At 40.5% G+C, this 23,920-nt stretch overlaps 1 protein-coding gene across 1 annotated transcript; it reads right to left on the reverse strand.

The window, feature by feature from the left end:
- Positions 1-7,862: 7,862 nt before the first annotated feature.
- On the reverse strand, positions 7,863-20,410 carry SLFN14 (schlafen family member 14). The gene is given in 6 exon segments (XM_058284985.2): positions 7,863-10,809; positions 12,779-13,526; positions 14,707-14,835; positions 15,994-17,142; positions 18,785-18,937; positions 20,299-20,410. Coding segments are annotated over 6 exon segments (3,126 nt in total). The 3' UTR covers positions 7,863-9,974.
- Positions 20,411-23,920: the final 3,510 nt, after the last annotated feature.

Below are 23,920 nucleotides of genomic sequence, written 5' to 3' on the forward strand. Positions count from 1 at the left end.
AAGGATGGAAACTTGAAGCCAGAGTAAAGCAAGCCCCAGGAACTTAGGAACCCAGGGAGCCTGAACCCTCGCAGATGTTGGCAACCATCTTGCTCCAAATAGACTTTGGTGAAGGAAGTAACTTATGCTTTATGGCCTGGTATCTGTAAACTCCTACCCCCAAACAAATACCCTTTATAAAAACCAACCAATTTCTGGTATTTTGCATCAGCACCCCTTTGGCCGACTAATACAGAGGTCCTGGGTTCAGTTCCCAGTGCCTCCTAAAGAAGATGAACAAGACAGTGAGCTGACACAATGAGGTAACACAGGGAAGAACACAATGAGAAGGGAGTGGAGGTGGCTCAAACCACTGGGCACCTCCATCCTACATAGGACATCCTGTATTTGGTTCTGGCACCTCCTAAAAAAGAAGATGAGTAGACCGTGAGTGTAAGCAACAAGGGGGGGGAGGGCGGTTAGAGGAATAAATACGTTTTAAAAAAATCATTCTTGAAAAGCATCCAGTGAGACAAATCTGGCAGGGTCCAGGGAATGTCTTTATAACCACCATTCACCGACAACTTAGTCTTGTGCCAAATGCTGCACTAAGCATTTCATACTATCTTGTTTATCCTAGAAAGAAACTAAGCTCCAGAAAGGGGGAATAATGTTGATAAAGTAACATCTTCCAGTTACTGCATTTTTTTACCATATGCCAGACACTGAGCATTTGCTAGTAGTTTAAAAGCTACTGTTTATTGACACTTACATTTGGACCAACCATATGGAAACTTGACATTTATCCTTTACATCAACCATCTAAGGATATAATATTGTTATTTCCATTTTAGAGAAGAAAGATCAGTTAACTTGCCCAAATCACATTTCTGATAAGTGCTAGAGCCCATATTTGAGCCTTGCCACATCTGGCTCTAAAACCACATAAAGGGAAGCAGACGTGGCTCAACTGATAGAGCGTCCGCCTACCATATGGGAGGGTCCAGGTTTCGATACCCAGGGCCTTCTGACCCATGTGGTGAGCTGGCCCATGCGCTGTGCTGCTGCACACAAGGAGTGCTGTGCCATGCGCAAGAGTGCGCCCTGCAAGGAGAGCCACCCCGCGTGAGAAAAGTGTAGACTGCCCAGGAGTGGTACTGCACACAAGGAGAGCTGACGCAACAAAAAAGAGATGCAGTTTCCCAGTGCCACCGAGGGTACAAGAGGACACAGAAGAACACACAGCAAGTGGACACAGAGAGCAGACAAGTGGGGAGGGCAAGGGGAGAGAAATAAAATCTTAAAAAAATAAAATATAATAATCCCTAGGGGAAAAAAATAAATAAATAAAACCACATAAATCCATGGGTGCTCCAAGCCTCAGTCGGGTGGAAGCCCTGGTCTTTCCTGGGCAGCACTCTAAGCAGTGGGCAGGTGTTCTTCCTGTAATCTCAGCGTAAGCCCATCCCTCCCATGTCAGTAGTCACAGTTCCTCCATAAAGTGTTTCCCAAGGGTGGCTTATCATTCAAATGATCTCCTGGTTAAAATTACAGAGCTGCAGGCACTTGCCTGGGAACCGAGAGGGGCCCTGGAATCTTGATGTTTAACAGTCACCTGATGATTTTTATCACTAGAGGTTTGGAAAACCTTATTTAGATACCTTAAGGCAAGCAGAGGTTTGTTTTATAGAACTCCTGAGCTGTGCACCCGGCAACAGCTGCTCCTCAGAGCGGAGGCACAACTGCCACTGCCCACAGTAGTGACCTGAGGGGCAATGAAAGAACGCTTCAGTCCAAATTGTGTTACTCTGTTATTGAATCGCCTGAAGTGTTGTCTGTACACCCTATGTTTTATGGAGTTAAGTAAAGAGCTTTTTCATCTTGCATTCGTCCCTCACCCTGTTCCTCTTCATAGGCATGTGCTCAGGTGGGCTGGGCCAAGAGACCAGCTGGAACACAGAGGCCCTGCTCTGCTGAGAGTCACTCTGTCCAGGCTATGCAGAAAATTTCAGAGTGGGAAGGTGCAGCCAGAACAACCCACCCGAACAGGATACAAAATGGAATGTATGCTATGATTACAACCCTGCTAAAATATATCTGCCTTGGACAAATACTGGAAAATGAATAAGCAACAATGAAAATGACTGTGTGACATGGTGTTAAGAACATGGATAAGGTTTCATTTGTCATTCTCTATTTTATTAGAAAAGTTGTGGGTTTACAGAGAAACCATGCATAAAATACAGGATTCCCATATACCACCCTATTATTTACACCTTGCACTGTTGTGCTACCTGTATTACAACTGATGAAAGCACATTTTTATAATTGTACTATTAACTATAGTTCATGGTTTAACTTAGGGTTCATCATTTGTGTAGTGTAATTCCATGGATTTTTAAAAAAATTTATTCTACCATATATACAACCTAATATTTCACCTTTTAAACACATTCAGATATAAATATTTCGGTGCTGTTAATTACATTCACAATGTTGTGCTACCATTACCACCATTCACTATCACAACATTTCTGGGAGCAGATGTGACTCACGCAGTTGAGCGCCTGCCTCCCACATGGGAGGTCCTGGATTTGGTTCCTGGTGCCCCCTGAAAGAACAAAAACCAACAACAGGGGAGCCAATGTGACTCAGTGGTTTGAGCATCATCTTCCCACGTACAGGGTACCATGTTGCATATCCGGCCCTGGTACCTCAAAAAAAAAAAATGCCTTTGTTCCAAATAGGAACTCTGTACATTTAAGCCTTAATTCTCTATTCCTTATTCCTACCCTGTCCCCTGGTAACCTATATTCTAGATTCTGACTCCATGAGTTTGCTTATTCTAATTATTTCATATCAGTGAGATCATACAATATTTCTCCTTTTGTGTCTGGTTTATTTCACTCAACATGATGTCTTTTTTTAAAAAAAGATATATAGATAACAGAAAATATTACATTAAAAAATATAAGAGCTTCCCATATGCCCCACTCCTCATCCAATCCCCCATTCCTCCCACATCAACAACCTCTTTCATCAGTGTGGCACATTAATTGCATTTGATGAATACATTTTGGAGCACTGCTACACTGCATGGATTACCGTTTACGTTATAGTTTATGCTCTCTCCCAGTCCATTCAGTGGGTTATGGTAGGATATATAATGTCCTGCATCTGTCCCTGCAATATCAGTCAGGACAAATCCAAGTCCTGAAAATGCCCCCATATCACACCTCTTCTTCCCTCTCCCTGCCCTCAGTAACTCCTGTGGCTATTGTATCCACATCAACAACATGATATCTTAAAGTTTCATCCATGTTGTTTCATGTATCAATTCATTCCTTTTTACAGCTGAAATAATATTCCATTGTATCTATTTACCACATTTTGTTTATCCATTCACCTGTTGATGGACACTTGGGTTCCTTCCATTTTGGGGCAGTTATGAATAGTGCCACTGTGATCATCAGTGTACAAACATCTCTTTGAATCCCTGCTTTCAGTTCTTTCAGGTATACAGCTAGAAGTGGGATTGACAGGTTATATGGAAAGTCTGTACTTAACTTTCTGAGGGACCACCAAACTATCTTCCACAGTGGCTGGACCGTTTTACACTGCCATCAGCAATGAACGAGTATTCCTATTTCTCTGTCCTCTCTAACACTTCTAATTTTCTATTTTTTTTTTTTAAAATAGTAACCATTCTAGTGGGTATGAAACGTTATCTCGTTGTGTTTTTGATTTGCTTTCCCCTAATGACTAGTGATGTTTAGCATCTTCTGCCGTGATCAGCTCATTGATAGCTTGGCTCAGAGGGAAGGCGACGCAGACCTTTACGAAATAAAGGTCAGAGAGAAAGACACAAGAGAGGAGATAAAGAGGGGACCAGGGGATTCACAGCTTCTGGAACTGAGAGCCTCGACCCTAGTTTCCACCTCATATTTACTGGGAACTACTAAGCAGCCATTAGCTATCAGAACTGCTACCTCATCTACAATAATAGGGAACACCTGCAATATCTACAATAGGGAACAGATCATACAAAGTTCAAATACAATTTAAACTATTTTCCCACAATCTTTTTTTTTTTTTTTAAGATTTATTTATTTCTCCCTACCCCTTCATTGTTTGCACTTGCTGTGTCTGTTCGTCTTCCTTGTTTCTTTAGGAGGCACCTGGAACCAAACCAGGGACCTCCGATGTGGGAGGGAGCCACCTAATCACTTGAGCCACCTCTGCTCCCTGCTTTGTTGTGTCTCTATGTTTTTCTTCTTGGCCACATCTGCTTCCCATGTTTAGCATCTTTTAATGTGCTTCTTGACCATTTATATATTTTCTTTGGAGAAGTGTTTATTCAAGTCTCTGCCCACTTCTTTTTTTTTTTAATCTTTCTGTAGTGTCATTACCTAAGCCTTTTAATAAAAGGTATATATTTCATGTTTCTTAGTGCAGAAAGCACCTTTCTCTAAACATTTCTGGTTATGCAAATCATGTTACTAATTGTATTGATTTTGTAGAAAAATTTTATGAGCTAAGATTAACCTTATTGGTTAATATCACAAATATTCTAAGGGTTCCCAACCCCAGTATCGACATTGAATTAAATATATTCCTGTCCACCTGGAGAGTCTTGCCTTTAATTTTGACCTACAGGGAAGTATAATCGCATAGAGGTTAAAATGGAGAGAGACAGTCATAGCTTCAGATCCTGGGTTCAGAATTCACTAGTCCTGTGATCTTGGGCAAGGCATTTACCTTTTGAGCCACAACTTCCTCAACCATAAATTAGAAATAAGAAGAGCCAAAATTTATTGATAGCTCACTACATGCAAGGCTTTGTTTAAATGTACTATTTATTTTAATCCTTATCTTAATCTTATGATGTAGTTATGAGTTTTATCTACATTTCACAGATGAGAAAACTTAGTCATAAAGGGGTAAAGTAACTTGTCCAAGGTCATTCAGTCATTTAAGAATAGAGTTGGAATTCAAAGCCAGGGTTGGTCTGACTCTAGGCTCATGCTCTTAGCACCACCTTGTCCTACTTTGCATGGGGCTGGTGTACATAATTCAAAGTGTTGTTGGGAGGATAAATGACATAAAATAAAGCATTTCACACAGTTTCTGACATAAGAAGCACTTAATAGAGGAGACAGTAGTGAGACTGTAGAAGTAGTTTCACGTATTAGTTGTTTTTTTTTTAAGATTTATTCTATTTCTTTCTCTCCCCTTCCCCCCTGTTGTCTGCTCTCTGTGTCCATTCGCTGTGTTCTTTTCTGCGTCCGTTTGCATTATCTGGTGGCACTGGGAAACTGCATCTCTTTTTTGTTGCATCGTCTTGCTGTGTCAGCTCTCCGTGTGTGCAGCGCCACTCCTGGGTGGGCTGCACTTTTTTCCCCACAGGGCAGCTCTCCTTATGGGGCACACTCCTTGCGCATGGGCCAACTTACCGTACAGGTTAGGAGGCTCTGGGGATCGAACCCTCCATATGGTAGACAGATGCTCTACCAGTTGAGCCACATCCGCTTCGCTGTATTAGTTCTTTACTGGTGGAGTTTATTTGTCATATGTGGCTGGCTGTGAAGGGAGGCCCTAGTTTTCTCCCTGTTCTCCCCCTATGCCTCTTCCGAGCTATATGGGTGGGCAAAGAGGACAGCAGTCCTTGATTAAAGCAGGGAAGCAGATGTGGCTCAAGTGATTTGGCTGCTGTCTACCATATACGACATCCAGGGTTTGATTCCCGGGGCCTCCTGGTGAAGGCAAGTTGGCCTGCGTGGAGTGCTGGCCCATGGAGAGAGCTGGTGCAGCAAGATGATACAACAAAAAGAGACACAGAGGAGAGACAAGAAGAAGTACAGCAGACCAGGGACCTGAGGTGGCGCAAGAGATTGAGTGCCTCTCTGCCACTCTGGAAAGTCCCAGAATCAGTTCCTGGTGCTGCCTAAAGAGAAGACAAGCAGACACAGAAGAACACACAGGGAATGGACACAGAGAGCAGACGGTGAGCCCAAAACAATGGGAGTGAGGGTGGGGGTGGGGGAAGGAGAAATAAATAAATGTTAAAAAAAAAAAGCAGAGGGTGAAAGTAGGCTTTAGATGTAAATATCCTGAAGTATTACTTAAGTAATAACAATAATAAGAGAGAACAGTGGCTATGACCTAATTCCTCTATCTTCACTTGCCTTTTAGACAGAGAAGGAAAGAAGGAGCAAAACTGAAAACTGATCCCATTTCTTTCAAAATCATGTTGCCTTCTGTCCGCTGAAGATATTAAATGAATCAGCTTAAAGCTCTTCCTTCCCCTTGTGGATGAGGTAGATTAAGAGCAAAAACACCATTCTTGGAACTTTCTAAATGTCCATTTCATTTTATAACCAGCAAAATCTACTCTAAAATTTTCTCTCTCTATATATAGTTTTAAAGGAAGGAAGGTGGGGAGTTTATATTCTAAATAATATTTACATGCTAAATAACCAGGCAGTTTGATTTGCCTCCACGATTGCAATGGGAGAAGCCAAGACGCAGCGGCCTTAGCAGGGCTCTGGCAGTTCACGTCAGGAGGGTCTAACCTTGGGTGAGATAGGAATAGGAACAGGTCATTCCAAACTTTGCAGATCGAGAAATTTATTTTTTTCTAGAATGATCTAGAGCCTCTGGGAGGATTGAGAGATGTTAACCATAGGAAATAGTTTAGACTCGTCAGCTGTTTTCACTTACAATGGAGACTGTAGCAGTTTGATATAGTTATGAATCCCAAAAATAGATACTGGATTATGTTTGTAAACTGGTCTATTACTGGGCATGATTGGATTATGATTAGGGCTTTGATTGGGCCACATCATTAGCCACATCTTGTCTTTTTGTTTCACTGAATTACATGTTTCATGAGACCAAAAATTTTTTTCTTCATATTAAGTTTACATAATTCAGGATCCCATCAGTAGTTCTCCAAGTTAAGTTCTTACTCTAAAGTTCTTGGATGGGTTGATGAGTCTTGATTTTATTCCCCATGATGTGTTGCAGAGACAGCTTATGCTAAGTCCCTGTTTCTGAGATACCAATGCCTCTTTTGTCATTATAACCTGATGTTAGCCTATTGTTCTCTTACTTAAGGCAACATATCTGTGTGTCAGCAGGTACAGTGATTGGGTTTTTCTACACACTTCTCATTAGAACACAACAGAACCAGTGTGAATAAGGTACATGTTTTGTCCAGGCGTCCTTTTGACCCTGAGACTTTATAAACATACCAAAGAAAGAAAAGGTTGTATGCCTGAATATGTGCTTACATAATTTTTATAATGTAAAATTGCTAGTGACCCAAGTAATAGGGGAATGATTATTGAAAGTTCAGATGTACTGGATAGGATATTCTCCACCATTAAAAAGCTTCATTTTAAAGACTATGCCACAACATGGGGAAATGCCTGTGACATCTCAGCCATACAATGATAAGCATTTATTTCTCACTGACACATTTGCAGGTCAGCTGGTGTTCAGCTGATCTAATTTGACTCAGTTGAGCTTAGCTTTAGCTCAGGAGTTGAATTCAAGTCTGCACCATATGTCTTTCATTCCTCAGAGATCAGTGGGATATTCAGGGTGTGTTCTTCTCACCACAGTAGCAGAAACCCAAGAGAGTAAACCCAATGCTGAAAGCATGTCTAAAGCTTCTGCCCACATCATCACTACAAACATTTCATTGGCCAAATCAAGTCACATGGACAAACCCACAGCAAGGGGATGGAAAATATACTCTGGCTGTAATGTTAGGAATTGCAAAGGGCATGGCTATAGGGAGGGATGAAGTATGGGGAACAGTAATACATCTACAATAATGCCTCAAAAAAACCACATGCACAGGATATAAAATTGATTGCACCACTTTATCATAACTGTAAAATATTTTTGCATATCGACAAAGCATGGAAAGAAACAGAAATGAAAAATGTTATGCCTGTATAATAAGATCATAAGAACTTTGTATTTTACCTTTTCCATTTCTCATACTTACACAGTAATATTATATTACCCCTCCTTCTAAAAGTAAGTTTGAAAATCTTCTTAAAAAGGCATCTCTTATCTTAGTTATTTCATTAAACTAATGGTTTTATCCATCATACTAAGGCTCAGTAGAAAAAAATTAGAACTCTAAGTATAACCAAGTTAATCAATTATTCCCAATCTCAAACTCAAATCGAATGAATTTTTATCAATATGGATTTTAACTTTGCCTGTTGCCTAAAAAATTTGCCCTTTTTCCCCTTCTTCTTTATTATTGGAGTATTGAAGATTATTTTTCACACTGGCCTCTTTTAACTCTCACTCTCCAAAATCAGATATTCATTTCAATGAATGAAAGCACTGCCCTTGTTGGTTCCTATTTTCTGAGAGTATGAAGATTATTCAATGAATTTTTACTGAGCACCTGCCTGCACAAAGTACCTCATTAATTGCTTTGGGGGAAGTAAAGATGTATAAATCACTTCTTACCCTCAAGGGGCTCACAGTCTGATGGGGAGAGAAATGTATGTACATCTGTTGTGGAACAGAAAAAACAGTCAGAGAAGAAAAGGGTTCAGTGTTTCTTAACCCTGGTGGCATATTAGAATCATCTGGACAGCTTTTAATAAATACTGAAGCTTAAGCCCTGTATGAAGGATGCAAATTTGTTTGGTCTGATGTGGACCTAATCATTGGTATTTTTAAAATGTCCTCTGGGTGATTACAATGTGCAATCAGGTTGAGAACCACTGGGTTAGACCTTCTACTTTAACCCCGACAGAGCTGAGAAAATGGCACAGACCAAGGCAAGGAGCCAGGAATGTGTAGGTGGTAGAGTTGTCAGCCAAGTTCCCTGTAAACTCTGAAAATGGCTTATAAATGAATACTGAATCATAATGGAAGAGACAGGGATAGTCAAAAGGCCCTTTACAGACTACCTCCCAGGTCAGCAGCAGAGTGTAAGCAGTTTCTAACCTAGGTGAAGGTATCAACATATGTAGAGAACAAATGTAAACAGAATGTGTAGATGTTGGGAGGAGAGAGGAGAAGGTTGGTGGTCAATCTGGAAACGATGGAAACTAGGAGAGAAAAAGCATTTTCATCTAAGGCAGGAGATAATGAGCAATCTGGTCATCCTTGTCATTCAAAATTTGCTTTATTTAGTAACCTGACCTATTTAGTCCTTGTGGTAGAAAATTCCTATTTTAGAGATGATTGCAGCAGTCCAACATAGCCTGAATACTTCACACATTTGAATCTGATTATCAATGCCCACTTGTTACTACAATCCTCACTGTAAAATTGAAGTGGCATTTTCATTTATGCATTAGTCTTTTGTATCTTAGCTGGCATAAGGCCATCCCCAAGAGACTGATCCAGACTCTGTACAAAGAGGAAATCAAGTTCTGGGCTTGCAAAGCTTGAGACCCATAGCTAGTATGAAGTGCCAACCAAGGTGCTCCCTTTGAGACACCCAGTCAAAGGGGCTAATCTGAAGGGTATCCAACCTCACCCCAAATTTAGGTCAGCAAGGCTAGAGTGTATTAGCAACACTGGGAGATGGGGGTATAATAAAGGATGCATTTAGGAGAGTTAAGTTAGGGCAAGTCATACAAAGCCTTGAAGATTGGTTTGGTTTGAACGTAGTAGGGTCTTACTGCTGACACATGAGCAAGGGATTTTATAAAAGCAACTTTTCTACTTTAGGAGAACAGGATGAATGCTTGATTGGACTAGGAAAACTGAAGTTGGAGAACCAGCTAAGTCTGCTGTAAATGTACAGGGAGGAGGGGAAGCAGACTGTGAAAAAGACAGTGACATTGCAGGTAGAGTAGAAGGCTCAGTTCCAAGAGACATTTCTGTGGCTCCAGAACAGAATGGCTGTGCCTCAATGTCTTTACCTGGAATATGTGAAAAGGAGTAGCTGCCAGCAGCCTAAGAAAAAGGACTCTGCTCTTGCTGGATTCCTGTATTATTTGTAATAATTTTCAGAAGACTGCCCTCTTTTCATAAAGCAGGTAGAGGTGTTTAATGGCTCTTGAGGCAAAGCATAACTTATGAAAATCCTCTGTCCGGTCACATTCTGGAATAAGCCCAAACACAATATTCCTCTCTAGACCTGAAAACTGCTGAATACTGTCTAGAACAATGTGACTGCCCAAAACACCAGGGGCCTGGCTGAACACAACCTGTGTTGTCCCGTGGATCTCAACGAATGGCATTGCTTTCAGCAGTGCACGCTCATAGCGTTCTCTGTCCTCCCCTCTTCTGCACAGAATTGCTATGTCTTTGGGCAGATAGCCACAATGGAACAGGATGTGACATCTTTCTGCCACATGGTTCACTATTTGTTCCACTGTCAGGTTAGTCTCTGTCTCGCACATCCCCGGCAGAGCCTGGGCATACATTGCTTCCTCATAGGCAGCTTCCCTGAACAATGCCAAGGAGTATGGACACATGTTGAAGGGAGGATTTTCTTTGATCCTTTTCATTTCTCCTTTCATGATCTGTGCTATTTCCAGAGCACAAAGGACACTGTTGGGGATTGTTTTTCGAGGAAACTGAGCTGTTGGATGGGGAAGACCACTGATGTCTGCATGATGGACTTGGAAAGGGTCCAGAAAAAGCCAGAGAATCCCATGGTGAGGATTTGCACTTCCTGTCTCCCTCACCTTTGGATGGGTGATGCTCTTGGCCTTCATGTACCAATTACCATACTTACTGCAGAAATTTTCAGTCTCATCCATCACTATGTGTTTGATCTTTAGGAATTCTCCTCGCATGAAGGTTTTCTGGGTCACAACTTGGCAGCTGGTTTGCTGGCTATAAGGATGAAAGAGAGAATAGGGTTTCAGGCATATAAACAAAAGGAACTCCATGCTTCCACTACTTTCTGAATTGGAATCAGCAGCTAGTTCTCACATGGGGTCCGATATAGTAAGTGAGTCACTAGTGTCCTGAGTAATATTGAGCTGCTCCACTTTCGTGTTACCCAACAAACAGAATGTGTAAATTTTAAACCACGCTTTTTGGGATTATGGAGTTAAATATGCAAGTGAAACTACTGAAATGAACCAAGGTAGGAGATTTTATTATTTCTATTAATAGCCCATTTCTGCTGCTTGACAATCCTTGAAGACAAGATTCTTACATCTAAAGAAAATCTCAGCAGTAATTTATACTCATTACTACCATTTCTTTATAGAGCTGGAGAACAGTCTCTAACAGGCCTATCTTAATTTTTATATGCAAGAGAGGTATGAGCTAATACAAATTGCTCTAAAGCAAACCCTCTTTCCCCACTTATGTAGTGAAAAACCAAAAGTGCACTCTCATGGAAAGCCTCTTTAGATTTTGGTAAGGAAGATGTGAAGATGTTGCTGGGTTCCATGATGTATCAAGTAGGTTAACAAATCTACAGGACTATGTCTATCTGGAGTTACTCTGTTTACTATATTCACTTTTCCTTTACAGTATTTATGTATTATATATATAAACTTGGTTGTTTCTCACCTCCTCTAATATGGACTTTTCACTCCTAGAGATTCCCTGATTTTACATATGTGGTTCCTGGGACTTTAGTCCCTATGCCTTAAATCATAACAATTCATTTTCTTCTCTTCCAGGTTAGACTGTGTGGGCTTCTTGAAGAAAAGCCCTGATTCTTCACCATCTCTCTATGCCCCTCACAGTAGGGGCTCAAGAGATATTTGTTTAATTGAATCAGCCTTTTGACTGGGATATACTTAAATTTAGCTATAAAGCTTAATAAAGGACATAGTCCTTGGCACAGTACACAAGATCCTTAATAATCTGGCATCTGCCTCCTTCCCAGCTTCGTCACCTGCCACATACCCACACTTCCTCTCTGCTCCAGTCTGGTTCTCTTGGGTCTCTGTGCCTTTGCACCAGCTGTGCCCTTTGCCTAGAGGGCCCTTCCTGTCTTAGTCACATTCCCTGTTCATTTCCTAAGAATGTGCCCAAGAGTCTCCCTCACTGAGGAGTATATGCTGACCAACCTTCAGCCTGAGTTAAGAGAAGCATATCTTTATCATTATACTAATCATACAACACTCTCGTTTTTGTTTTTGCTTCTGTTTCCCTTACTGGACTTGATGGCAAGGTCTTCACTGCACATTTCACCCTTCTAACAGTAAATCTAGCACAGTGCCTAGCATATGGAAGGTGCTCAAAAAAGATTCATTGAAGCAATAAATAAACACCAAAATTCAAAATGAATTTGCCCTTATTTGCTGACTTGCATAAAGCAATTTTTTAAACCAAATTTACTAAAATATTTCCTTCAGAAGCAAAGTTACATATTTTCTAAAATTACTGATCCAGAAAAAGTTGAGCAAATGAAAGTGTTTTATAGAGAAAATTAAATTGTATTTAATTCAAGTTCCTGGTAGGTAGGATATCTAACTGAAATACCCTGTGACTTTAAAACATGAAGTATCAAGCAAAAAGTATATTTAAAGCAAAATAGCTTTTTCCTAACTTTCTTAAATTTAAGGCCATAAATTTTGGGGAAAAGAGATTTCCAGTTCTATAAATTTAAAAGTATGCATTATTGGCTTATTTATGACAAGATGTTTAAGCCTGAACATTGTAAATCACCCACCTCTGTCTCCACTACCTGATCATATGGAAATGTGTAAATAGTTTGAGCCCTAATGTTTACATTGCTGAGGCACTGTGAAATCCTAAACTAAAACCACAAGTCGCTTTTGCCGCACTGTTGAGAAAACTGACTAAATAAGTTTATTGTGTTTAGTGGTGGAACTCTTACGCCACGAAATCCTTTAAGGAGTCGTTTTCACAAACGTAGAGGATCTCTTTTGGTTTGCAATGAAACAGTTTCTCAATTTTCTTCATAATCTCTATGGCTAGGGCTGTTCTCCTAGATCCTGGAAAACAGTGGATGAACAATTCCCGAGTCTCCTGAAGGCTCTCTGAAAGCAGCTTGCACTGTTCCTCTATGAGCAAGTTGAAATATTCGCAGCCCAGCCGATCACTCAGAAGAGATCTGGAGCGCAGTGAAACCACCACGAGGGCCTGCAACAAGTTTTCCACTTGATCCTCACTCGCAAGCCTGTAGGATAGTGGGTAGCACGCGGGGATTTCACTGGAGGATTGTGGGTAGTGCACGGGGACCTCACTGGGTCTGTCCTGTGTGCTGGGCAGATGTAACAGCCTCGGAATAACACACACTTTCTCCTGGTACCCACCGACAGTTTCCAGTTTCTGCTTTAACTGATGAGCGGTGCTTCAGCCATATTCAAGTCCTCCACTCCAACGGGGGTCTATTAAGATTGTATAGAGCACCACGGGGCAGTTAACTGCTATTAGGAGGGCGTCGCACAGGACATTATGCTCCTTCCTTAAGCCAACATCACCAGCCCAGCTTCTAGAAAATATCACAGTCCCCCGAGAACAAGGACGTGTCTGTTTCTTTATTAATTCTTCCAGTCTTTTATTGTCAGAGAACAGCTTATTACAGAGGGATTCTGGTTTAAAGTTTATCTCCTCCTGTGTCACTGAAAATTTGAAGAATAGAAGTAAATTACCAAAACTTTGAAAAGCATATTATAAGACATGCTGTAACATCACAGGAAAGAAAGGAGTCTAGCCATTAAACTATGGGTTTCCCAGTCTGCAAAGGGAGGGCACTCCCCCTCCGTGGTCCAGGGTTGAGATCAAAAGTTCTTATTTCTCTCTCTCTTTACTCTCTTGCCTGTGGACCTGTCCTCCCCTCTGTGCGCCACTGTTGCCGCTTTTCCTCTACCATATGGCCACGCAAGTAACCCTGGGGACTTATAACCTATCATGGGGAATTGTAGCTTGTAAATCAGCCCTTGTCAGCTCTTTTCACCCCCTTCCTCTCTGCCTGGGACCCTTGCTCTGTTATTTTCTATTATTTTCTCCCATGTCTCTTCCCTCCCTACCTGAATAAATTACTGGCCTAACTCAAAAAAAAAAAAAAGTTCTTATTTCTGGCAGTTCTGGCACAAGGGAAGACTATCAAGGAAGAATCTTCACAGAACAGCCTCCTGGCACCCTCTCTCAATGCCAGGGGATTTCACCGCTAGGGATTTCTCCTTCCTCTGGAGGGTTTTCTGTGAACCTGATGCTTTTAAGGAACTAAGATCTTTCCTTAGAACAGTGATTCTTAGGGATAATTTTGCCACCCCCAACAGGGACATTTGGCAATGTCTGGACACATTTTTGGTTGTCACAACTGGAGAGAGGGGTGCTCTGGCACCTACTGCCAAGGATACTGCTAAACGTCTTACAATGTGCAGAACAGCCACCCACAGCAAATAATTATCTGGCCCAAATGTCAATAGAGCTGGGATTGATGAACCCTCCTTGAGAAGGAGTTCAGGTGATCCCAAAGCTCCTTCTACAATGGAAAGCCAAGGAGCAGTTTTCTTACTGTATAGACCTAAGGAAATCACAGAACTCTCAGATTTAGAGAACAAAATCCACATATGAAAGGAAGCCTAATGGCACATGGTAGTAAGAATTAGGCAGTGTAGTGGAGATTTGACAACTGGGGGATAAAAAAAGTCATCCATATTAGTTCAGCACCATCTGTATCTGTCAAGTCCTGAATTTGACCTTCTCTAAGGAGAAAAGCTTGGGCTAATTGCTATCTGCTCCTCCCTTAATTATCGAAAATAAATAGTCCTATCAGCTGAAATCAAAAGGGAATACCTGGAAAGAAACGTCTTTGCAGAGCTCCCTTAAATTCCTGGACTTTTATGGGATATGCCAGGCTTCTTAGTGCAGATGAAGCTGGTGAAATCAGGTGAGACCTGTAGTCTGCGGCTGAACTGGAAGAAGCTAAACAAATATACAGGAAATTGTGTCAAACAAAAAAATGAAAAAAAAAAAAAAAGGACTCCTTCCTTGCTCTTCTTACTGGAGGTAAGTGATGTGCATCATGCCTGAGCTGTTCATGTTTACTATGCCTCATACAGTTCACCTATGCCAGGAAAGGACGTCTGGGAACTCCTGCAGAGTCCTGCACTTTCTCACTCACTGTGTGACGTATCCTGGGCAAGTCATTTCAACTTTCTCTCATGTAAAAGTGAGCTGATGACCCCGAAGATTCCTTCCAACTCTAATAGGCTGACTTCAGGTCATCCTTAGGAGGAAAAGGCATTTAGTCAGCGCTAGTCAGCAAAGGTTAAGTACAGTATTTTTAAAAATATATTGTTATGTTGTTGTTTAATATATTGCTATCGTCAGATGGATTAGAAAGTGACAGGATCTCCAATTGGTTATGTGTGTGTTGTGTATGTGAGTGTGCATGCATGCATATATGTATATTTATATAGAAACTCAAACAAACAAATTTAGGACAAGAGAGAGAATGAGTCAATTAAATTCTCTTATCAGTCAAGTTTTGATCCCATAAGATGAAACTTCTTTTACCAAATTTGAAACATACTGACCAGCAAGGCAAACTGATAAACTCACTTAAACCTGTAATTCCTTTATGGGTTAAGAATCACCAGGTCTGCTTCCAAGCAAAAGTATAAGTGAAGTGAAAACACTAGGTGCTACCACCACCACCCCCTCCCACCCTGGCATCTCCTTTCTTCATCTTTTTGCCTTACTTGGTGGTGCCCCAAGGTTTAAGGTATTAGCTGCCAAGATGCTTAGTAAAACACTACTGAAAATAAAATTTATCAACAAATTTTCCCTTGAAAGAATAAGTATAGAGTTAGTCTTAAAGTTTCACTGAAATATCATCTTCAGGGGTAGACTATTGATAAAAGTTTTTGACTAGGAATATCAGCCTGCGAAATTTTTAAAAATTCTTACAGTAAAAGGGCACTTTCACTCATTCATGGCTGGTGGGATACTATAACCTGAACTAAAGGCCAAAATCCAAGCATCTTTTTCCCTCAAAGAGTTCATATTCTGAGTCTCTGGAACTGAAAATATTAGTTCTTTATCTAAAATATCTGAACAAGCCCCCACAAAAGTACCCACGGGATCGTTCCCAATGACGGGACCATGACTGTGCTTCTGCTTTACTTGACTCAACATCCAGCATCTTGGCCACCCAGTGCTCAGCCGTCAGTCTCGTGACAGAATTGTCCCTCATGATCCAGGAATCCGGGGCCTCTGCAAACACTGCACAGCAGAAGGGCTCCACTTGAACCACACAGACATAACCATACAGGACATCTTTTTGGTACACATTCAAGATTTTGGTTGCAAAATTCACCTTTGGCTTCTGAGAACAAAAGTGGATAGTTGGTAATTTTTCTATGCAGTTTTCAATTTCTTTTTTCAATAAGTCAGGGTTCACTTTTTCTGTCTTACATCCAAACACTTCTTTGGTCTTATCATCCACCCCAATGATTAGGTATCCCCCTTGAGTGTTGGCAAAGGCAGAGATATAATGAGGCAGCATTTCTTTAACCCGAGGCACAACCTTTTTGGTGGTGAACCTTTTAAACTCGACATGTGTTGACTCTGTAAAGTTGAGTTTCTCTTTATACATGAGTTTGTCCTTTTTAAAAAATTCTGAGGCAGATATCCTCATATCTTCTTCTTCCTGGATGTATCTGTCAAGAACTTTCTGAGGATGCAGGTCCTTCACCATTGGCTTTACTCTTTGGGCTTTAGACTGCTTCTCTCTGAGAAGTTCCAGGGCACCGCTGGCATTCAAGTTGATAGCGGAAGTCAAATCTCTCTGATACAAATTGGAGCGCACGCTGCAAATCCTTAGGGGAAAGCTGAAAGCATCTGGGCTCCATGACTTCACAAAAATCAGGAGATTGTGCCCCTGCTGCATGTAGTCAAGGTATTTCTGTGAACCTGAAGGAAGAAGCTTTTGAAAAGAAGTTTCCAAATCCTGACCCAGTCCATGGCATCGGTAACTGTAGGTTTTGTCCTCAATCTCTGCTTTGATCACACCCCCACCAGAATTTAACAATGCACATATAGCTTGGACGATTTTAGAATTCTCTGTTCTTTTCAAATAGCTATTGGTCATCTTCTTCCTGTTGTCTTCTCCAAAAGTCACACTGCCCACGTCTACAACTGTCTCAGGATAGAGCATTTCCATATCACTCTTGAGACTCTCCAGCTCAGCAGACCCTTTGGGCTTCAAACAATAAAAGAAAGGAATTCCTATAAAATAATGAACAGGAATATTGTTTCTACAGTAACAAGAATTCCAGAAATTATTTTCTTTAAAGCTACAAGGAAAACTGTCACTACTGTTTTCTAAAAATTTGCCAATATCCTTAACCTTTACAGCATGAACAGGTATAAAGGTGAATGCTTACTATTTTGTCATAATGGGAAAATTGTATTGTTGAAAATATTAGGCTTTTTCCATTTAAAATCTGGAAGCATCATCACTGAGCCCAGATGAAAAGGCATGGATTGGCACAGATGCCAAAGTAAGTTATTAGAGAATATGCAGAGGGAGAAGTTAAAGTAAAAAGATGCTTGCATTTATAATTTAAGGGGAAAAGAAATGAAGGCAGTAGAGTATATGTGATGTAGTTTTGGAGTATATGTGATGTAGAAGATCATGCTGTGAAAACAAATGTAAAATTTGGTTTTCTTTAGGTGCTATTCCATACATTTAAAAGGCATTATTTTACCCCTGAAATAATGCCAATTGATACGAAATGCAGAAATCTTTTTCTCTCTCCAAACATTCTTTTAAGCCCTAAAAGTATATTTCCTCATTTACAGTGTGATAGAAAAGCAGGAGTTTTCCTTCCCTCCTAATAGTTGTTCCCTGTTCAATGAGAATGTCTAAGATTTGGAAAAGAATATGAGATTTTGGGACATGGCCATTAAACTATACTTAACCCTTCTTTTTCTCCTCTTTCTTTTGTTTCACAGACCAGGAAACAACAACTTAAATTGAAATCAGGGCTCTGAAACAAATCTTTCAGAAAGGGCTCCCTTACCTTTTGTTAACTGCAACTATTTACTAGCCCAAATCAAAATTCTTTCTCTAGAATTAGGAACCCATTTCTTTTGTGAGATCTCTATGAGGCAGGGGCCCTGTGGGTATTGTTTATACCCACAAGAATGAGAAATCAGGCATCCAGTGGGACATGTACACTCCTCTGACCTTAGGTTGCTCCTGGTGGACCCCTCTCTTCCTCCAGGCAAACCAGAAATAACCTAAAGAATTGTTTTTTATATGTAAGCATCTCCTATAGGTGCGTGTAATATAGTATTTTATGGCTCCTTAGAAAAAATTTTCATAACATTCTGTCCATCACATAGAATCACAGAAGTGTTGAAAGGAACTTAAAGGTTTTCCAACCCAACCACCTACTTGACTCTTAAATCTCTACATTATTCCCAACTCCCAACAAATTACTATTCAGCAACTGCTTGAACATCTTCAGCAACAAGTAACTCACGATTTCTTAAAGTAGTCCCTTCTATTTTCTGACAGCTCTGTTAGAAATGGCTTTCTTATTATGAACTATCATTTGTCTTCCTTATAATGTCCACCTGCTGGGACCCAAAGGACATACACAATTGATTTGAAATAGCAGACCCTATAGTCTCATGACTTCTAAGTCTCATTGATATTAGTTGGATGCCAACAACTATGATAAATAAAATGTTTTCTTAGATCCTACCTCCATATGAACATCCCTTTCATAATTCCCAGAATTTCTCATTTATTTTCCTTTGCCAGTTTCTCATTAGCTACTATCTTCCTAGGCCTAGGTCTTCCATGTCCTTAGACAGAAACTGTACATATGATAAGGATAAGATTGAAAAAAATTTTTACCTGATGCTCTTGATTTTCCTCTTGCTTTTTCAGGTCCACATCTAGCTTTGGTCTGAATATGTGCCTTCTGCCACAGCCCCTGTTGCCCTTTGATATCAGCCTGGGAGGAGCAGGAACTCTGCCAGACTCCCCAGTCTTCATAACATTGACCCACTGAGGAAGACTGATAAGGACTCAGAAAAAAAAAAAAAGCCCAACAACAACAACAACAAACCTATGACAGGGCAGATTAGCAGACTAGAGTCTGAGCTCAGAGAGAGAATGAGTTAGTGATGTGAAAATTCAAAGGGTTTTCAAGTGAGGAGGCAAAGCTGAACCACCTCTAAGGGACTGAGTGCCATCCCCATACCTCATACAAGCACCTCCTGTCCAGTCAACTTTATTTGCAAAGTTCTACATATATTTTAAATTAGGCTGTCATGTACTTATTCATTGTGAACAGCATTAACTTATTTTACAGTCTTCCAAATTGCTTGTTATATTCTATTTACTTTTATTCTCCTTTCCCAACACTTCCTCTTTGTTGGACACTGGACCCAGCCTAGAAAAGTGCTCACTGATGGAGGACTGACTCTCCCTGTGTGAGAGGACAAGAGATGAGTTTTCATTTCATTTCTTTTCCTTTTCTTCCCTTTTTTCTCCTGTATTTTCCAAATGGTCTGTAATGAACATGAATGTTTGCTTTTTTTAATGTTAGATTTTTGTTGATGAATGATTTTTATGAAAAATTTTAAATATAAAAACTAAACAGATGAGAGTTAAACACTTACCTCATTTGGAGATTGTGGATGTTGGCTAAACTGAGTCAAGCTTCTTGCAGGAGGTCAAATATAGGTTGAGTAACAGCCACCCAATCTAGGGACCCTGTGCATATTACCTTATTAGGAAAAAGGGTCTTTATAGATGTGATTAAGTTAAGGATTTTGAGATAGGAAGATTACTCTGGGTGGGCCCTAAATCCAATCACAAGTATTGGTATAAAAGAGAGGCTGAGGGAGATTTCAGATATGCAGAAGAGAAGGAGGCAACGTGACCAGAGGCAGATAGTAGAATGATGTGGCCACAAATAAAGGAATGCCAGTAGCCACCAGAAGCTGGGAGGGGCAAGGAATGTATTCTCCCCTAGCACTTCTGCACGGAACATATCCCTGACAACTTCTTGATTTAAGACCAGTGAAACTGATGTTGAACTTCTGGCCTCCAGAGCTGTGAGGGAATACATTTCTGTTGTATTAGGCCACCAAGTTTGTGGTAATTTGTGGTAATTTGTTACAGCCACCACAGGAAACTAATACACATCTCTCCTTCCAAATTAAACCAACAAACAATGCTGTGTTTCTACTTCAATTTATTTATGATGATAATGACATTCTTAAACAGTTTCTTAGTTTCCCAACTGCTATGTCAAGTACCACATAATGGGTTGGCTTAAACAATGGCAATTTGCTGTCTCATGGTTTGGGAAGCTAAAAGGTTTCTGGTGTGCTGGCAATCCTTGGGGTTCCTTTGCTTACCCATCACATGGCGATGTTCTCTCTTTTCTCTTCCAAGTTCCACTGACTTCAGCTTCTGCTCTTCCAGGTGCTTTCTCTTCATAAAGCCTCCAGTAATAGGATTAAGGCCCATCCTCATTCAGTTGGACCACCCCTTAACTAAAAATAACATCTTCAAAAGGTCCTATTTGGGATGTTCATACCAACAGATTTAGATTAAGAACTTTTTTTTCTGGGGGTACATATTCAGCCCATCTCAAATAAGTTTCTTAACATGCCTAGTTGTTGGGGTTTTTTTTTGTTATTCACTTTGAGTATTGTTCCTACAAAAATTCTGCTTTGCTGGCATCACGCTTTGTACATGTTTGAAAAGTTTTTTGCAGGATAGGAGGCAGAATGGATACTCTGTTGTGTCACAGAAACATAATAAGCTCCAAAGGACTGCTCTCAGCTCTAATTTTAGCCTTCTTCATGTCTTTCACCCCTAACTTCAGTCTACTTTTAGTTCTACCATCTACCTTAATTTCCAGCCACACTTTCACACTGAAATTCCTCTGATATTATTTTTAGAAGGATAAAAATGACCACCATTTACAGTACATCTGCTTACTAGGTTCAAGGAACCATCATGGAGCTTTATATACTAGGTGGGTAACTGAGTTTACATGGTCAGCAAATGTAAGATCTGGGGTTGAAACCCAGATCTGTCTGACTCAAATGCTCCACTCCTACTCCTTTAGGTTTGGGATACTAAATTACTTGAGAACTTTCAAAATCAGAAATCTATGTAAGTATCTCCCCTATTTCTTCCCCATCAACAGGAAGAACAAGCATTTGGATATCCGGGAGTGATAAGAACTGGATTGTTGTTGCCTTCTTGTTATTCCTCAATGTGCTATGAGGGGATCAACTCAGGGTAAGGATAGATAATGTGGAAGAGGAGCAAAAGTATCTTCTTTCTTCAAATCTCCTTAGTTAAGTCAATTGGATGTGGGTACTTAGGTTATAGACCAGTAAGCACCTCACATCTTGGCTCTAATACCTCTAAAACAAACATTCCTGATGCAAAACAACGTGAAAACAGTATCATGGACAGTGTTTTTTCTGAGCCTCGCAAAAGTGGTCTGGACATTCCGTTGACAATTGGCTGAGAACCAGAACCACCAATTTATTTAAAATGAATTCATTTAGAAGTATTTCAGTTTATTAGTAGAGGTGGTTATACCACAGCCCTCATGTGTGCCAGACATGAACTGCTAAAACCAGCCAAAGGGGAAAATTTCATCCCTTTACTCCCAGGTGCCTGTCTCAGCCTCAATTCTTTCATGAAGATGATTTGAGGGGAACCGATGTGGCTCGGTGGTTGAGTGCCGGCTTCCCACATACAAAGATGATTTGAAAGGTATTGATAACATAGTAACCAAGAGCAACAACCCCAGCATTTCCATGCCACTATTTGACTCTGGGTAAGTTACTTAACGTTCATTCTTTCTTTCAATTAGCTATTTTTGGAGCACCTATGTGGTATTCGAAACCTAGTGCTGTGACTTCCTAGCTATAAGACTTTTGTTAAGCTAATCTAAGCCTCATTTCTTCAGTGTAAATGAAGACCATAACAGTGCCTTCTAACGAGAGTTCTTCTGAGAATGAAGTGAGATAATGCAAAGAAAGAGCTTAGCATGGTGCCTGGCATAAAATGTCAGCTTTTCTTTTACTATTCAATTACTAAGTACTTAAAATGTTCCACACATGGTGCTATGCTCTGGGGCTGCAAAACAAAATAACTGACATTTAGTGACTGCCTTCTTTGAGCCAGAGATGGCCTTTCATTATCTCATATAATCCTATAACAATTTATAAGGCATGCATTATTTTCACCATCCCATGAATGAGTAAATTGAGTTGAGGGAGGTAAAGTTTGAGGTACACACAAGTAGTACCAGAGGTGGGATTTAAATCATGGTCTGTCTGATACCAAAACCCATCATTCTCATTCTGCCACACAGCCTAACTGTTAGCCAGTAGAATAACATATAATCTAGAGAGGGAAAACATGCACTAAACAACTCATTGGGGTACAACACATGCAGCATCAATTGAGCAATCTTTGTACTAGGCATTGTTCTCAATCAAGTCTTATAACAGTTCTATGAGGTAGATGCTAATATCATCCCCTTTTTACAGATGGGGAAGCAGAGGAACAGAGAGGTGCTTGCCTATTGTCCATGTGCATAACCACTACACTCTGTTACCACTCTGAAGAGCTAGCAATATATGAACAATGTGTTTTGGATGTTCTGAGGAGTAATGGTAACTGCTTTCGGGAATCAGGAAAGATTTCATAAATGAGATGATACGTAAGCTGGAACCAGAAGAAAACACTAGGCTGAGAAAGGAAGATGGAGGGGACAAGACAACACAGATAGAGAAAACAGCATATGCAATGGCACATTTCTTTTATCTTTAAAGTACAAAAGAGGTCCTTAGAGGATCTGATACAGAAGACCCTCAGTTTTTCTCCATTCTTCCTTTTTATTTCTTCATGCCCTTCTATTCATCCCTTATCTAACACTCATCACAGTCCTCACACTGCCTTTCGTATCTGTCACCTCATGATTTTCACAGCCACCATCCTAATAGAGGTCCTTACTAGCTCTCATCTGGCTCATTGTTATAGCTTCCCCTGCTTTCACTCTCTGCCCCTCTTCAATCCATTAAAAAATACAGTTCCAGATTGAATCATTTAACTCCTTGGACTCTGAAATCTTTAATTCTCCTAGCTTCTCCAGAGTACTCTGAACTCCAGCCAGTCACTGTCCTTAACAAAGCCTTAATCTGTCTTTCCACTCTCTTACCACTCCCTTCATTTAACATTTTAACACTTTAAGATTGATTTTGGTGTGAAGCAGAATCACTGGTTGGGTGCTTATTAAAAATATTCATGTCTAGACTCCAATCCCAGAATATTTGATTTAGTAAATGCCCTAAGCATTTTTGGACTTTGTTTGCTTGTTTGCTTGCTTTTGATGCTGCGGTACATCTATAGTGTTAATAGGTTCCTCCTGTGTTTCTAACTCATCAAGTTTTAAGAAGCATTGCACCAACTGTATCAACTTTACCTAAAAGTTGCTAAAACCTCCCCCATGCTTTCTCATCTAATTCGGGAGCTTATTTCTTCACTTAGAATCTCCTCAAAGTCTGCTCTTCCTCCCAGGCCCAGAACAAATGCCACTTGCCCCAAAAAGTCTTCCCTGCCCTCCTTCGCACTTGGATACTCTTCTGCACTTTTCTTGAGGCATCAATGTCTACCTTTTAATTATTTAGGAAGAGTCCAAGCTCCGGACCAGTCAAGGGATTCCCCTGGGCAAAACGGGCCAAATTAACCCGGGTCTCCACCCCAATCCCCAGCCTTCAGGCGGGAACCTGGCTCGAGAGCAAAAAATACTGTGGGATCAACAGTCTGAATCAACGTTCTTCCGCAAACGCGAGGCATAGCCTGTTACAACTAAAACGCCTCAGATGCCCTTCCCAAGGTACTGGCAAAACCACTCAGGTTAACAGTCGCCTCAAGGTCCGAAGACCTGGAATTGTGAGAGAAGAAAAAAGAAGAAAAAGAAATGACTGAGAGCAACAAAATCAATCA

This window comes from Dasypus novemcinctus, chromosome 21 (genome assembly GCF_030445035.2).
Source record: "Dasypus novemcinctus isolate mDasNov1 chromosome 21, mDasNov1.1.hap2, whole genome shotgun sequence".
NCBI classification, from domain to species: Eukaryota; Metazoa; Chordata; class Mammalia; order Cingulata; family Dasypodidae; genus Dasypus; species Dasypus novemcinctus.